Raw genomic sequence first — 17,612 nt, 5'->3', positions numbered from 1 at the left:
GGCGATGTGGACTCCAGTCCCTGCTCTCCTCTAGCTAGCTGTGTGACTTGGGGTGATTCACATATTACACCAACTTCACGAAGTTCCACTTTTTTTCCCTCTGTAGAATGAGTGGGTTAAACTTAAGTGATCTCTAAGCCCTCTTCTTGCTCTTAACATTTGTGATAATGAGCTAGAGTTTGAACCTTAGCCCTGATATTACTGTGGTATCATCATTTTCATCTTTGTAACCTGGTCTTCAGGGACTGTTTCTGTGGCTCACATCCTGACCTAGCTTCTAAGAGCATTATGGTAGAGTTACAAATTCATGATTCGAAGTTCAGCTCCCAGGAGACAAGGGAAAGGCAGGACTCAGCAATGACCTGACCCCAGCCATTGCACTTTATCTGATTTGACCACGTGATGAAGGTGTGACCAAACCTGAAAAACATTCTCTTCCCCGGTCATGAGCTCTCTTGCCTGGATTATATTTTATATCTCAGCATGTAAGAAGAAATGACACCTTCATTGCTTGACCAGGAAAGGGAATTGAGTTGAACTGGAAGTGAATTTAAATTCCTGGGAGATTATTTTGAAAGATACTGTGCTTAACTGCAAATGTGGCCATTCTGATTGACTTAGGCACTCCAGTGCTCTGGGCTATAGTTCTTGGCTCCTGCTTCTGGGTGGCTGAGCATTACCAGGGAGAACCTTGCTGTGTGTCCACACACATTTGTACTGCTGAACTTCATTCAGCTGCATCCTTGTTGTTAACCCACAGCCCTTTAAGTCTGTTGCTGACTATTTACCAGGTCACCAAGCAGCTGCTGTAACTCTCTCCATTCCACCAAGTCCCAATCCGCAAGCGTCCACCCTTATTCTTACTCCCCTTCCATCCATTTGAACATCTCTTTGCGTTTCCCTCTTCCATCCCTATCTGTCTCTAAGGAAGATTTGTCTCTCTGCCTAGGCAGAGCCCACCTGCCACCTGCACTGATGATAATGATGATGGTGATGGTGATGGTCATACTAATGGTGATGGTATTGGCAATAGTAATACTGATGAGAACAGTCGTGGTGATAGTGAAGGTAATGGTGATAGTAATGGTGATGGTGACAGTAATGGCGACAGTGATGGTGATGGTAATAGTAATGGTGTTAGTAATGGTGACGGTAATAGTAATGGTTGCAGTAATCATGATGATAATAGTAATGTAATGGCTATAGTAATGGTGGTTGCTAATGGTTATGGTAAGGTTGATAGTAATGGTCATGGTATGGCGATGGGAAAAAGACTAGTAGTAGAAATGGTCACTGCGACATTGCTCGGTGAATGCTTAATGTGTGCTAGGAACCATGCAGAACAATTTACGTATACCCTGTCATTTAACCCTCAAGAAAAGCCTATAGCTTAGATACAGCTGCCCCTGCTTTAAGGACAAGGACCCTGAGGCTGAGAGAGGATAAGTATATGCCACCATCTCCAACCTACAAGTAGCAAACTGGAATTCACACCCATCTTGATGCCAACTTGGAAACCTGTGCCCTTAGCCTCTGGGCCGTGCTGCTTCCCATCCCCGCCCCCATCTGGGGTGCAGAGCACAATCACATTGATATGGCTGGTACTCCATAAATGTAGCTGAACTGATTTTAACTCGTCCTACCCCAAATCCAAGTGGCAATGAGCTTACCTCCACGGACTTGAGTCACGAATACCACTTCCTCTGTGGAGGAATGTTTTCAGAAATGGAGGGTGTGTTGTACTCACAGGAAATGTTCTCTTTCTAATAATGTTCCAGACTGTGCCACGCCCAGCCCTGGGTGCAGCACTGCCCGGTTTGCAGAGGGATCCAACAACGCTTTCCTTAACCCCACGTCAGTCCTCATAATGTAACCAAGACAAGATTGTGACCTCTTTTTATAGACGAGGACACCGAGGCTCAGAGAGGTAGAGTCTGTCATCCACTGTGACACAGACGACGAGCCTCAAGTTAGGTCAAGAACCCACGATGCCTGATTTTCCTACCCCCAGTTCATACAGGGCAGCCTGCAGCCCAACTGTCGCTGGCTGTGTACACGAGAAGGAAGGCTAAGAACCATTATGTTTTTAATGAGGATCCTTTTCTTCCAGGGGGATAACTAATGCCTTTTTTAAAGCCAGTTCTTAGTATACCCAAACTGGCCTGTTCGGTGCTGAGAAACGAATGGTGTTAGTTAGAAATTGTCCCCTGGTGAGGGCTACAAGGCATTACATCCCCTGCTCACAGGAGCCCCTGTAGGGCCAGAGCAGGATCTCCATACCTGGAAAAAGGTTGTCAGGCAGCCCATACCCTTGTGGGGGACTTTTCTTCTGCACCCCATTCACACCTGGCCTAGAGACCAGGATATGGGGCTCTTATTTCAGAAAGAGTGGGGGAGCATTCTGTGTCCCAAACCTCCAAGAAGCAGGTATCTCTGGTCAGCAGAGAGTCACAGCAAAGTGACTGCCTGAGTTTCCACTGCTGCTGGGGCCTTCCGGTCAGGGCACCATGTAGAGGAGACTGGAGGGTAACAGGGAACTCTCGAGTCAATGTGGGGCTGTGGCGGGGAACCACCTGAATTAGAAGCAGATGGTTCAGGTAGGTCGGCTTTCTTACAAAATTATTATTTTCATGAAGCAAATAAAGGAAGTGCATTGATTCATGTACAGAAATGTCCAAGCGGAGGCAGGGGATGCTGGTTCAAGTCCCCCCCAGGAGGTCATTCTGAAGCTGCCTATGCTGCTGTCTTTGGGCAGTGCCTTTGGGTTAGCTTTGTTCTCAAGCAGCCTCTCCTTAACCACTGGCTTAAATTCAACCAGCTTAGCAACCCACGCATGGGAGGACCAAAGACTGTCTCTCTCCCAGTTGCTCCAACAGAGTGTCCATCCCAGTCACTGTGGCCAGCAGGCTCTGGTTGGCTGGGCTTGTGTCACATTTCACATTGGATGAGGTTACTATCCCATTTGATAGATGAGAAAATTCTGAGTGTTGGAAAAATTAAGTGACGTTTCCCCATCATACAACCAGTAAGAGGCAGGTAGGTGGAAGCCTGGGTCTCTGACCACAGTTTACCCTACAATCGCCTTTCACCGATAGCTGATGCCTCTTTGCTTTATAGGTGGTTTAGTAAGTCCAGAATGTTTGTCTTTGTTCCAAGTTCAGGGACAGCCCTTTAGACGGCCTTTTCTTTCATTGGTTGCATTTCTCTAAAATGTCTGAGGCTTGAACACCCCCTACCCCCACCCTGTGCCTTACTATCTCTGTGCTTGCTGGTGTCAGCACACGCATCACCCTCTGGGTCCATTTGACTCCCCTGTGCTCTCCGGAAGATTTCTCTTTGCTTCTCTCTGTGTTCCCACCACCTAGCAACTTTTCTTGGTGCCTAAGAGATGCTCAGTCCACGTGGGCCAAATGAACAAACACATGAATGCCCATTCTGTTTCTGAGCAGAGGCCCCACAGCTCCTGCCTGTGTATTGGGTGCCCTGCCCTCTTTCAGAACCAGATTGGGTACATCACGAAAATCTTGCTGAGTTTCCAGCACCGTGCCCGACTCAAACCAAGGAAAGACACTGCCTCCCTCCTTGTGCCCAAATACTAATCCATCATTGCAGCCTGCTTGGGACTCAGAATAAAATATGAAAGAGCTCTGGGACAAGTAATGAGCTCTGGGACAAATAATGAGTGTTTTCAAGCCAAGACAGCTGTTTCGTTCTCCGGTGAATACAATATGTTGCGCATCCTTTCAACACTACAGAATTAAACCATTAGAAGCAGTTTTCATCTGGATCTCATGAATATCGTGGCATTCTAAAGGCAACCGGTTCTCCTTTATGTTATATTTGATTTTGAGAACTCTTGAGAGAAATGCTGCTTTAATTAAAAAAATGCTGTCTAAGTGAGCAGGGAACCAGAGTTTTTAATATAATTATGCATGGAGAATTCTTTGTGACAAATAATGGCTCAGAAAGGCAACCCTGGCGCCGGGGGCAGTGGGGGGCGGGGGCAGTTAGCCTTGCAGAGGCCTGGGTGAGTCACAGTGGCTGTGCTGAGTGATAAGCTGTTCCCACTCCCTGCCAGATACCCAGGCAGCAAAACTCGCTACACGGCACGCCCTCCTCCCCGGTTCACGCTTCCCCTCCTTGGCTGCAAACAGTGCCACTGCACAGTTTAAGGAGAAGAAATGCAGCAGGTGCAGAGAACTTTGCCTCTACCCCCTCCCCAGACAAGGGGGTCTCCCTGCTACCACCTGCAGAGTTGTGGGAATTCCAGAAGGGGGACTGCATGTTGCATCGCCCTGGTGCTCGGTGAAAGCCTTGTATATCAAAAGTAGTCAGGATCTCTGGAGCAGAGCAGAGAGAGAAATACGGGTGGAGATGATAATGTGGTGATGAAATAGATAGTTCTGGGACTTAGCTAGGGCTTTTGGAGGCAATGCTATTCTGTCAGGCATGAGAAGCTGGTTTGGATGATCTGGGCTCTCACTAAGGATTTGCTGCTCCCCAGCTGTGTGGCTCTGGGCAAGTCACTTTCTCTCCTTGTTGGGGGGGTGGGCGTGGGTGCGAGAGGATGATTTGATCTCTAATTGACCCCTGCAGTTCAAAGATTTCCCAGGTTGCCACTCATCCATCTGGGTTAAAGAAAGCTGACTTTGAAAAGGAAGAAACGTCTGGGTTTTGCTGGCTTCTGGCAAGATTCCCAGAGAATGTTGGGACAACCAGTCAGAAGGTCTGTGTTTCCTGGGCCCCCGGGGGGCTGAGTCTATACCAATAAGATCCAGCCAATACCCCCACACTGCCTCTCTGAGACAAAGCCTCCCTTGCATCTGATTTTCTTGCTGGATTATATTAGTTTCCTATTGCTTCTGGAACCTAGTACCAGAAATTGAGGGGCTCACGAAAATGCAACTTTCTTATTTTATAGTGCTGGAAGTCGGAAATCCAAAATCAGTCTCACTGAGGCAAAGTCAGGGTGTCAGCAGGGCTGGTTCCTTCTCGAGACTTTAGGGGAAATTCATTTCCTTGACTTTTCCAGTTTCTGGAGAGTGCCTGCATTTCCTTGGCTCATGGCCCCTTCCTCTCAGAGCCCCAGCATTGATTGCATCTGTTTTCATCTCCGACTTCTGCTTCAGTCTCCATATCTTTTCTCTCTGACTCTGATCCTTCTGCCTCCATTTTTAAGGATGCTTGTGATGACATTGGGCCCACCCAGATAATCCAGGATAATTTCTCCATCTCATGATCCTTAATTTAATCACATCTGCAAAGTCCCCTTTACCATGTACGGTTACATTTACAGGTTCGGGGGATGAGGACTGGATTTTCTTGGGAGGTGGTCATTATTCAGCCTACCATGGGGATTATTCATTCAATTTCAAAACCTAGACTTGGACACGGAGAAGGATGTATTGGAACTCCTGCTTTGGAATGTGGAATGGTAGGTACTCTTTGAGACAAGTGACTCTGTACCTAATTGGGGTTTGAGCCGTAAACAACAGCAAAATCCATTTGCTTCCTGGGTATATTTAGATTCTCCTTTTTGAACTGTTCGAGGGTTTTTATCCACAGAGATGTCTACTCTCACATGAGCAGTCCACAGCCTAAAGCCTCCAGGTTCTGATGAGCCAGGTCCACCATCTTCCTTCTTCATTCCCTTCACCGAGGTTACTGAGTGACTGCCAGGTACAGGACAGCATGCCAGGATGATGGGAGAATCCCCACGCCACGCCCTGTTCCCTTGTGGAGCTTATGTCTGGTAGAGGGAGAAAGGTACATAAGCAATTATTTTTAACACAAAGCAGGATGTGCTAAGTGAGGTAACAGTGACAAACGGAGGTGGCAGGAATACAAGAAGGCAACATTAGTTCTAACCCCTAGTGATCTCATAGTTTGGGGCTTAGAAATATGATTGCTATATGCACCTGACTTTTAGGTCTTTAACTCTTGTAGGCTAAGGATTTTAGGGCTTGCTTCCTCCCTCCCTCCTTATCCCATCCATTCCGTCCCTCCCTCTTCCCTTCCCTCCCTCCTTCTCTCTCTCTCTCTTTCTCCTTCCTTCCTTCCTTCCTTCCTTCCTTCCTTCCTTCCTTCCTTCCTTCCTTCCTTCCTTCCTTCTTTCCTTCCTTCCTTCCTTCTCTTTCTTTCTTTTAAATAGGATAATGTGTTCTCCTTTTTAAGGAGCTTTGTTTCGAAAGAGGCACCTAACTCTCATGATCCATGCAGAATCATGAGGTTCTGGTGAAGGCCGGTGAAGTTGGTGAAAGCCGGAAACGATATGAATTTGTGAGGCAAAGCAGAAGTTGGGAAGAAAATCTAGTGAGCCTTATTTCATTACTTCACACACTGCATCTGAACCGGTGAACTTCTATAACTTGCGCCACGCTCGGAAGAGCGCTTGTTTCTTGTGGCTGACCTACAAACACCCAGTGAGGTTGGCTTTCCTAGTTGGAAAGACAGCTCTTCCTCGCGTGTCCTTTCAGAGGTGAAGGGGAATCTCTCGTAAGAGCTCCTTCCAGCCCAGAACACAGTTTTAGAAAATACAGCTGACTTCTCTGGGGAAAACAAAACCAATCTTGCCTTACCCAGGTCATGGAAACGAAGTTGGCACCTCATTATCGCCTTGTTAGCGGGGACAGGCTGTGTTGTGGACAAACCTGGTAGGAAGGGTTGGCCCTGTGTGGGCAGGGTTTTGAGTTAAGCTTGATTGCTTTTCTAAATCTCAGCTACTTAATACTACACAAGTAGAAATCTATCATCAGACTCTTGATCATCCTCCTTTCCCTTCATACTCTCGCCTACATAGACAATTAGTGCCTCCCTAGCTCTGCTGCTGCCATGATTGTGCTTGGGACACACTGGGGCACCAAGACTGGGCTGTAACCAGCACAACCACCCAGAGGAGGAAAGGTCTGTAACCACCTGTAACTGTGACTCCCCCAGCCTCCCAGCATCTTAAAACACAGCCAAACTGTTCTGTCCTGGGAGCACAGAAGGGCTGCTGGCTGGGTGAAGGCAATGTCTTTTCGGTGACTTGTGGAAAAGTCTTGATTTCTCACAGAATGGGAAAGAATTATCCAAAGTCGTTTTTATCTGGCTTTGAAATGTGTTTTGCACTGATGGTTGAATGTTGGTGTGCCCGATGTTCTGAGAACTCACTTGAAACAAAGCATCGCAGCAGCCCATGAAGAGAAGATGTACTCAGGGAGGTCTGAGAAGCCACATACCCAACCACCGGTGTTCCTTCTCTTCTTTTCAAAGCCCGGCTGGGGTTCGAATCCCATGCCTATATTCTGCAACAGTGAGTGTTCATAAGAAGGTCACCTCATCTTTCTGTGCTTTTGATTCTTGCCTTGCGAGATGAGGTGAACATTTTCTCCCCAGTAGGACTGATGGAGAGATCAAAGGAGATGACATAGGCTGAGCACTGGTCACACAGGAGCATCGCCACATAGTAAATGTTAGGTTCTCTCCTACTTACCCTCCTCTCCACCAGGTACGCCACACCTTCTCCCTGCCACCCACTGTTCTCTCAGACCAATGCAAAATGCCATCCTAAGCAGAAGCTCTCTTTCCTAAAGCATCTCCAAAGTGGGAGAGCTGTGACATGCCCATACTTTCCATGTCTTCCCTTTTTTCCTCATTGGGCCCACCCCCAGTCTCTCTCTTCCTTGTTTCATCAGACTTACTCTGTCCAGAGCCTATGACAGTGGACACCTTGTTGGAAGGGTCCCAGCCTTGCAGTCTCTGCCCCAGACTCCCGTAGGCATGCTGAAGGTGGAGCCTGGGTTGTCCATGGTAACCCCAGCTTCAAATGCTCAGTCTTGTTCTTCCTGTTAATGTTACTGTGTCCTAGGAATTCCAGTTCATCGACATCCCAAACACATTTCCCCAGTACACCCACTACCCAGAAGGGGAGTTGAAGACCCAGAAACTACGGTCTTATCAAACAGCCCTGACAATAGTAGCCACATGTCCAGACTTTCTGGGATCGTACATCCTGGTTTTTGGTAGAGAAAACACCATAACCAACCAACAGAGGTCAGATATGAAAGGCACACGTCAGATGGAACACAGCCACAGTAAGCTTCCGTGAGAGCCCACCACTGCCCACGACTTCAGGTTCAGACTTCACTTGGGATTTTTTTGGTTATTTCTTATGCTACTTGGATTTGAGAGTGGATTGAAGGGAGCTTGATTCCTGTTGCTTTTGGATGTGCAATGAGGATCGGGATGAAAATGTGTTTGGCACAAATATACACATAATTTACTCTACATGTGAATTTGAAGCCTGCTCTTTTTTTTTTTTTTTTTTTTTTTTTTTTTTTTTTTTTCTATGGATTTGTTCTTGTCACTAATTTGTTGTTGTTGTAAACAATGACCTTGCCAAATCCAAGATAGTAGTTACTGTCGGCAATGGTAGGGTGGGGTGTGGATGGGGAGAGCAGAGACCAGGGGCATTTTAGTATGTTGGAATGTTTCCTGTTTTAACCTTGGTGTTGGGTACATTTTTTTGAATGTTTTAAATATTATATAATAAAGTAGAAATTTGCATCAATAGTAAATGATTCCTTGACATTTTATTATGTAGATATATCATAATTTACTTTGTTTAAACCCCCTCCTAACCCCTGTTATCGGAAATTGGTAATTTTCAACTTTGGACTCTTAAATGATGTAGTATTATTAAACCTCTTTCGGCATCAAGTTTTGTCTGCATTTTAGCTCATTTTCTTAGGACAGATTTACAGAATTGAATTACTAGGTCGGAGAGTGTAGCTGTAATGAGTGCGTATTATCAGACTCTCTTTTAACAAAGTTGCATGAGTTTAGACTAACACTAACAATGTGTCCACTCCACTTTGTCTTATCAATACTGAATGATGTTACTAAGAAAAAGGGTTTTGGGGTTTTTTGTTTTGTTTTGTTTTGTGCTATTTTGCTAGAGAAGATGTTTTTTCTAATGGTTTTATATTGTATCTCTGATTGCCAGTGAGATTGACCGTTCTGTCATAAAATAATTTTTCTATTGGAGATTTTTTTTAAGATTTATTTATTTATTTGACAGACAGAGATCACAAGTAGGCAGAGAGGCAGGCAGAGAGAGAGAGGGAAACACGCTCCCTGCCAAGCAGAGAGCCCGATGAGGGGCTCGATCCCAGGACCCTGGGATCATGACCTGAGCCAAAGCTAGAGTCTTTAACCCAGTGAGCCACCCAGGCGTCCCCTCTATTGGAGTTTTAAACAAACTGGTATATGTGTGAGTACAGGTTTTCTGTAGACTCGCTTGTATGTGGGGGTCAGTGTGGGTGGGTTTTAGAGGATGTGGGTGACCACGCGTAAGTGAAGAAAAAGCCCTTTGCCCCCTGGTGAAAGCTGGCTGTTGCATCTAGCCTTCTGTGTTTCTGCAGTGCCGCCAAGCTCCTGGACAAGAACCCGTTCTCGGTGGGTAACCCGAGCCCTCTGCTTCCTTCACCTGCCGGCCTCCAGCTGGCTCAGCTGCAAGCCCAGCTCACCCTCCACCGGCTGAAGCTGGCACAGACAGCTGTCACCAACAACACCGCGGCTGCCACAGTCCTGAACCAAGTCCTCTCCAAAGTGGCCATGTCCCAGCCTCTCTTCAACCAGCTGAGGCATCCGTCTGTGATCAGCGCCCCCCACAGCCACACTGGGGTGCCCCAACATGCTGCGACTGTGCCCAGTGCCCGGTTTCCCTCTAATGCAATTGCCTTCTCGCCCCCCGGCCAGACACGAGGCCCGGGGCCCTCCGTGAACCTTCCCAGCCAACCCCCCAACACCGTGGTGATGCATCCTTTTGGTGGGGTCATGCCTCAGACCCCCGCCCAGCCAGCGGTCATCTTGGGCATTGGCAAGACAGGGCCTGCTCCTGCTGTGGCAGGATTCTACGAGTATGGCAAGGCCAGCTCCAGCCAGGCGTATGGCTCGGAAACAGACAGTCAGCCCAGCTTCCTGCCGGCCACGGCCTCTACCACAGGCAGCGTGACCTACGAAGGCCACTACAGCCACTCAGGGCAAGACGGCCAAGCTGCCTTTCCCAAGGACTTTTATGGACCCAGCTCCCAAGGGTCGCATGTGGCAGGTGGATTTACGGCTGAGCAGGCCGGGGGTATGAAAGGCGAGGTAGGTCCCCTGCTTCAGGGTCCAAACAGCCAGTGGGAGAGCCCTCACGGATTCTCTGGCCAGAGCAAGCCCGATCTGACATCAGGCCCTAACCTGTGGCCTCCACCCCCCAGCCAGCCCTTTGAGCTGTATGACCCTGAGGAGCCCACCCCAGACAGGACCCCTCCTTCCTTTGGGGGGCGGCTGAACAACAGCAAACAGGGTTTCAGTGGTGTCCGGCGGCGGGCCAAGGAGGAGCCGGCCCTGCTGTCCGTGCGGCCCCTGCAGGCTCACGAGCTGAATGACTTTCACGGTGTGGCCCCCCTGCACCTGCCCCACGTCTGTAGCATCTGCGACAAGAAGGTCTTTGATTTGAAGGTGAGTCCTCCGAGACAGCCCAGGAGCCACAGCTGGAGCCTGGGGGTGCTCACCCCCACAACCAACGCTAGCCACTCAAAAGCTAGGAACGGTTCCGCCTGGGGACTCGGTGGCAGGATTTTGCCATCAGTACTCTTGATCAAAATTAGAGATATTAGAACCCACATTTGTTTCAGAAATGTATTGGGACCACTCCCTTGCTTTAAGGCAAGTAAGAGATTCCTACCCAAGTTTATCAATGAGAAAGCTGCAGCCTAGTGGGGGTGACCGCACCCGCGTGACAGAGAAGGGACTCAGGAACTGGTCTCCTGCCTCCTTGAGGAGGGCTCTTCCTCTGGGGTATGCTCAGAGTACGTCGTACTGAGTGTGGAAGGGAAGGAAAACGCTGGCAGAATTTTGGATGAGGGCCAGAGAGCACGTCTCAGGTGAGACCGAGGGACATCATTATAGAGCGCCTCAGTGTCCCATCTGCAAGACGGAGATGGACCCTCACCACCCCTTCCCCGTGGTCATAAGATGCTTTGGGCCCCTGTAAGCAAAGGTCTATTCTAGTATAAATCCTCCCCCAAGATGTATTAAAGATGCAGTGAAATATTCCAGAGCATTAAGAACTAAAACAGCTAACGTATTAAATCCTTTCCATAGGCCAGCAGTAACTCTGTGAGGCAGAGACTATTATTATCTCATTTTGCAGAAAAGGAAACTGAGGCCCAGATAGAGGAAAGGACTTGTCCAGGTCCCCATAGCTAGAGAGTGGCCCAGTAGAGATTTGAACCTGGGTCTGGCGCTCCCAGAACCTGTGTCACTTAAGCACTGGGCTGTGCAGCCTGTCTTCTCCCACGAGGTCTGCAGAGCTTGATGATCCCTGGGTAGTGGGAGTCATGCCACGGTGTCCTTCTGTTTGGGTCACACTGTGCAAGTTCATTCCTTCAACTCGGAGGGGGGAGGGATTTGGGGGGGGGATGCTGGCCGACACCGGGAAGCGATGGCACATTTTGTCTTTCATAAGCTTTGCAGCTCACTGTGCGTCCACCTGCCAGATTTCCCCAACCGGTCAGAGAAGTGGGTGGGGTCTCTCTGGGGGACAAGGGGTTGGGGTGGAAGGTGGGATGTGCCATGGGACCAAGGGTCCCAGAGGAGGGCCTCTGGCTTGGGATTCTGGGCTCTTGTCCAAGATGGGTGCTGGATATGTGGGTCTGGTTGATGGCGTGGCGGCTGGACAGACGGGAAGGCAGGTGTGGGGAAGAACCCGGGAGGGAGAGGGGTTGGCAGGGTTGGTCTGGTTGCTGGGCTCTGAGCCCCCTAGCCTGATGGGGACGCCTGTACTCATCCCTTTCCTTCTCTTGGACTCAGTTCTACTTCGGTCATTTTTCCTTTCCTTCTGGTCTAGGACTGGGAGCTGCATGTGAAAGGGAAACTCCATGCTCAGAAATGCCTGGTCTTCTCTGAAAAGTGAGTGCTGGCCAGGAGAGCAGGTGCCTGCACACGCTCCACAAACGTTCCTGGAACGCCTACTGCATGTTCTGTTCTAGGCGCTGGGGAGGCAGCAGAGAAAAAAATGGGCAACACCCCTGTCCTCAAGGAGCTTATGCTTAACGTGGTGGGGGGGAGGGGACAGACGGTAAAATAAACAAGTGACTTACATAGCATCTCTGGTGGCAAATGTTAAGCTGAAGACAGCGTCAGGACAGGGCAGGAAGCATGTGTGTGCACGCATGTGCCCTCATGGGGGCCGGTCCTTGCCTTTACGTAGGGTGTTTGGGGAAAGGCTTCTCTGAGGAGACCTCAGGAGGGGGTGGAATGAGCCCAGGGCTGTCTGGTGGACGGATACTCCTGGGGCAGAGGAAACAGCAAGTCTGAAGGTCCTGGTGTGGCCCTGGGATGCTCAGATGACATCAGTATAACGAACGTGGAGTGCTGGGGTGAGGAGCCAGGGAAGGTGCCGGGCCCACATTTGAGCTCCTGGGCTTCTTGTGAGGACTCCATTCTGCTCTGAGAGTGACTGGATTACTGGAGAGCCGAACAGAGGAGCGATGCTCTCTGGCTTCAGCAAGCAGGACCCTGGCTGCTGGGCTGAGAATAGGCAGGGGCGGGTCGAGGACAGAGCAGTACACAGAGGACGGGGGCCATCCATGTGGAGAAGGCGGCATACGGCCGGGGATGTGAACAGCAGAGTGGCCTTGAGTGTTTTGAACAAAGTACATCGGAAAGTCTTCCCTTTCTTATTCACAGTAGCCAATGGGTGGAAGCAGCCCAAACGTCCACTGACAGATGAAGAGATTAACAAAATAAGGTCTGTGCATACACTGGAATATTTTTCAGCCTTGGAGAAAGGACCTCTGACATGTGACAGCATGACCGAACCCACGGACATTGTGCTCAGTGAAGGAACCCAGTCATAAAGGGACAAATACTGGATGATTCCCCCTACGGGAGGTAGCTCGAGGAGTCAGGTTCACAGAGACAGAAAGCAGAGTGGTGGTTGGCAGGGGCTCAAGGGAGGGGAAGTGGGGTATTTGTTTTTAATGGGGGCAGCTTCCATTTTGCAAGACAAAGAGTTCTGGAGATGGACGCACAACAAGGTAAATGTGCTTAATGCCACTGATCTGTACACTTAGAAATGGTTAGGATGGTAAATTTTGTGTTAGGTATATTTTATCACAATTTTAAAGATAATTTTTTTTAAATATTTTATTTATTTATTTGAGAGAGAGGCAGTGAGAGAGAGCATGAGCGAGGAGAAGGTCAGAGGGAGAAGCGGACTCCCCATGGAGCTGGGAGCCCGATGTGGGACTCGATCCCAGGACTCCGGGATCATGACCTGAGCCGAAGGCAGTCGTCCAACCAACTGAGCCACCCAGGCGTCCCAATTTTAAAGATAATTTTATAAGGGTTTCCGTTTTCTGGCTCCTTCTTTTTTATTGTGTTAAAAGTCACTTAAGAGTCATCATTTTAATCATTTTATTTTATATTTTTATCTTATTTATTTATTTATTTATTTATTTAGTATGCTCCACGGCCAGCATGGAGCCCAGTGTGTGGCTTGAGCTCATGACACTGAGATCAAGACCTGAGCTGAAATCAAGAGTCGGATGCTTAACCGACTGAGCCACTCAGAAGCCCCCATTTTAACCATTTTAAAGTGCGCAAGTGAGTGGTATTTAGCAGATTCATAAAGTTGTGCAAATATTGTCATTATGTAGTTCCTGAACATTTTCATTACCCCAAGCCCTATGCCCATTAAGTAGTCATTCCCTTTCCCCCTCCCTTGTAGTCCCTGGCACCACTAACCTGCTTTCTGTCTCTGTGGATTTGCCTCTTCCAGACATTTCATACAAATGGAATCATTTTTTTTTAAGATTTTATTTATTTATTTGATAGAGATTACAAGTAGTCAGAGAGGAAGGCAGAGAGAGAGGGGGAAGCAGGTTCCCTGCTGAGCGGAGAGCCTGATGTGGTGCTCGATCCCAGGACACCCTGAGGCCATGACCTGAGCTAAAGGCAGAGGCTTTAACCCACTGAGCCACCCTGGTGCCCCTAAATGGAATCATTTAATATATGGCCTTTTATTACTGACTTTTTTCACTTAGCAAAATATTTGCAGGGTTCACCTGTGGTGTAGCGTATATAACCTCTTTATGCCTGAATAATATTCTATTGTAAGTATGTACCACATGTTGTTTATGTGTTCATCTTTTGGTCTATATTTGGGTTGTTTTTACCTTTTGGCTATTGTGAATAGTGCCACTATGAGCATTCGTGTACAAGTTTTTGTTTCAATGTTGGTTTTCAACTCTTTGGGGCCTATGGCTAGGAATGGAATTTCTGGGTCATATGGTAATTCTTCATTTTACTTATTGAGTTCCTGGTTCCCCTTTCCCACCCGTCTCCAGTGCTGGTATCCGGTGTATACTTGGTTCACCAGAGGGAACACTGTGTTCCTCTCCCAGCAGCACAGCTGTTTATAACCCTGCTGGGAACTCTGAAGGTGAGTAAGGCCCTTCAGGTCAGCAGCGTGAAGCAGAAACGAGCTTCCTAAAGACCTAGGATGTCCTGTCTTTAATAACTAGACTTCCCTGCTGATGTGCCCTATCCTTCCCTGCCTCCCATCTCTCTGTGTGTGTGTGTGTGTGTGTGTGTGTCTGTGTAGCAAAAAGATCCCAAGACACTAAAATGTATTGGCCTACTGTCTAGGCTCTTACAGACATAAGGCTTTGTTAGTTATCAACATGCCCAGGGGTGAAAATTATACCAATCACTAAGCAATATATTAAGAGAATATTTTAATTTTTTTCTTCCAATTTATGTCCTTATAATGACTTTTGAAGGTAAAGTAAACGACTAGGATTTCACACAGTTGGTGTAATTTATCATTTAGATTATGCCTCAAATCTTGGATCATCATATGCAGCCATTCCAGCAAGGTCATTTGCTCAGGCAAATCCCGCATTTCCTTCGGCTGCCCCTGGAACAAATGTGAGTACAGAAGCATTTTCTCCATTGTCATTGTCGTTGTCAAAGCATTTGTATCACCCGGCTCTGCCTGGCTGTAGAGGTACACAGAGGAGGCTGGGATGAAGCTGGCGCATTGTGTAGTGCAGGAAAACATGTCCCTTGGGCAGAGGATGACATCTGTTTAATTCAGCTAGTATTGAAACACATCTATAAAAAAAAGCTAACATACATTATTAAAATCAAAAGCATGCCTAGACTTTCTAGCATTCGACATTGGTTTAGTGGGGGAAGAAAAAGGATGGAGCTTTTGTATATGTGTGTGTTTTTAAGACATTTTGATATTTTATTCAAGTTGGTTATTTCCTATGAGTGGGTAATTCTGGAAGTTGAACCCGAAAGAGAAACTGTGTTTGAAAGTAAGGACTGTGCAGTCATGGTATTTGTTGGCCCTTTGAGGAAGTAATTGCTTCTGTGAAATCCTTTGTTTTTGGTTGTGTTCTTGTTCCTCTCTCTCTACAACCTGCTCTTCAGTCCCCGAAAGCTTCTTTCCTCCTTTTCCCACTGATGGTGACAGTTTCCTCTCCGTCTTCATTTTGCTGTTTGCCCACACGTGTAGCCTCTCCCCCCTCCTCGCCCCCAGGCTGTCCGGCATCTCCTCTCCTGAGAACACGTGGAAGGAGGTAGGAGGCCCAGAACCAGACCTTCTGTAAAACAGAATGTGTGTGGCTGGACCCTGCCAGAGTCTCATGTCCGTGTGTCTGTGGCCAGGCCTGTATTTCTTCCACTTTGTGGTGTGAACAGCTGCAGCCCCTTTCTCTCCTCTCCTGCGACCCCTGAGCACCAGCTCCTAAGAGCGGGCCTCCAAGAGCTGTCCCTTGCACGCTGCCTCGGGGTGTTCATGCAAAGCTTGGGGTGGGCAAGCTGAGAAGTGTCGGTGTTAGGCCCTGGGGGATGAGTGGATGGGGAGGCCTGCCTGGGTGCAGATTTCTATTTGTCTGTGTCTGTCCGTGTGTGATGTTTAATGGGAGAAGCGCTCCAAGAGGGAGCTCTGGGCTCACAGCCCATGCACGTTTCGGTGAAAGAGAATTTTGTGGTTTCCCTCTCTGCCCTCTCCATGCTGAGGGCCACGCCGGGTCAGTGCAGCTTTGGGTCAGTCCCAGGAGAGCAGAATGGCTGGGTTCAGTGAGGAGACCTGTCATTTGTCTTTGACCTTGGGTCTGGATGGGGGTGTGGGCAGTTCCAGCACCACTGCCATGGCGGGGCCTGTTTCCCACTGTGGATCGCAAAGGCATGTTTGTGCCCACAACCCTGCTCTGAGATCTTAGCACCAGGAGAAAGGGACTGTGCCCAGATTGGGGAGGCTGGATTAGGTGGCAGATGGGCCAGGGGTCTGGGCAGAGAAAGGGAGCTGGTGTCCCCTGAGCCCCTTTGTAAAGGGGAAGAGGCTGAGTGATGGAGAAGCAAGAGCAGGAGGACCCCCCCGCCCCACCCTCCAGCACTGATCGGTGTACCGGAAGCCCTTTTCTGTGGATGTGGAGCCAAGAGACCTAAGGTCTAGCCCTAGTCTGGAGCCCACCAGCTAAGGGGTCCACTGGCAAGCCACTTTATTGCGCTGAGGTTCCGTTTCCTTAAATGGAGGCCATCACCCCACTAGTAATGACTTTCCAAAGTAAAACAGCGTCATTTTTATCCAACTTGTGAAATTGATCATTTTGATGATGCCTCAAATCCTGGAACATCCACACCCTCCGAGCAGTCTCCTGGTGGGTGGTCAGAGCCGGGTGGTGGGAGCAAGGCTGCACCGAGACCAGAGCTGTCGTGGGGAATCATGCATGACTGGGAAGGACAGTGGCGTGTGAACTGCGCATGCATAATAAGTGCCAAGGGCTGTGACTGAGCAACTAGTTCCTTTGAACCCCTTGTGGGGAACCTATCCCATCCAAGGCCGCGCTGTCACGTGACTGACCCAGGGCCAATGGCTAGCCGGGGAAGAAGCCCCGTGACCTTGGGTGAGTCCCAGTAGTAGCATACCCCCCTCCCGTGCAGATCTGCGTGGTAATTCCTGTGGTCGTGTCTGCCCCTTCTGAGGGACGTTGCCAGGCTCCCATGAAAGCGCTCTACTTACGTGTGCAGTGGGCACAAGCGATCTGATGATTCGTCTTGATAATGACTTGTGTTGATAATGATTCATGATAATTTGTGTCAATTACTGGAAGCTCTGAGTGCTGCTTCCTCCAAATGGCTGGAGAGGAGAGTTCATCTGGCTTGAGCCTGAGGAGGGGCCGCACAAGGAACGCTTTGCTTTCTGCACTGGCAGCCCACAGAAGATGAGGATCCCAGACATTGATTTGCAGGCTCACGATGCTGACTGTAGCTAACATTCATATAGTGCTTAACAGGTTCTTAGCATTTTCATATGTATTCGCTCATTTAATCCTCCAGACAACCCTGTGAGGTGAGGAAACTGAGGCACAGACTAAGTGCTTTGCAGAAAGTGACACAGCTGATAAGTGGAAGTGTTGGGATTTGGCCTGGCTCTAGAAGCCTCTCCTGTGGCCACTCAGCCCTGCTGCCCGTCCTTGAGGGTCTCTGAGTTCTCTTCCTTGTTATGCTTCTCTCTTTACTGAGCCCTTTCCTCCCCCCTCCTCTCGCCCTCCCCACCCCCC

The 17,612-nt window shown here is 48.8% G+C and overlaps 1 protein-coding gene across 3 annotated transcripts in view; it reads left to right on the top strand.

The window, feature by feature from the left end:
- The window catches only part of RBM20 (RNA binding motif protein 20), a 184,667-nt gene that overhangs the window by 125,521 nt on the left and 41,534 nt on the right, over positions 1 to 17,612 (top strand). For 2 of the 3 annotated variants that reach the window (XM_032880295.1, XM_032880311.1), the window contains exons 2-5: positions 9,405 to 10,491; positions 11,882 to 11,943; positions 14,385 to 14,479; positions 14,870 to 14,967. In XM_032880295.1, the coding sequence (XP_032736186.1) occupies positions 9,405 to 10,491; positions 11,882 to 11,943; positions 14,385 to 14,479; positions 14,870 to 14,967 (1,342 nt within the window). The remainder of the gene's footprint in view (positions 1 to 9,404; positions 10,492 to 11,881; positions 11,944 to 14,384; positions 14,480 to 14,869; positions 14,968 to 17,612) is intronic. The other variant, XM_032880303.1, reaches the window with a different exon arrangement.

This window comes from Lontra canadensis, unplaced genomic scaffold (assembly GCF_010015895.1).
Source record: "Lontra canadensis isolate GAN:19392208 unplaced genomic scaffold, GSC_riverotter_1.0 scaffold3, whole genome shotgun sequence".
In the NCBI taxonomy this organism is placed as follows: domain Eukaryota; kingdom Metazoa; phylum Chordata; class Mammalia; order Carnivora; family Mustelidae; genus Lontra; species Lontra canadensis.
This window is presented reverse-complemented; position numbering and strand designations above follow the sequence as displayed.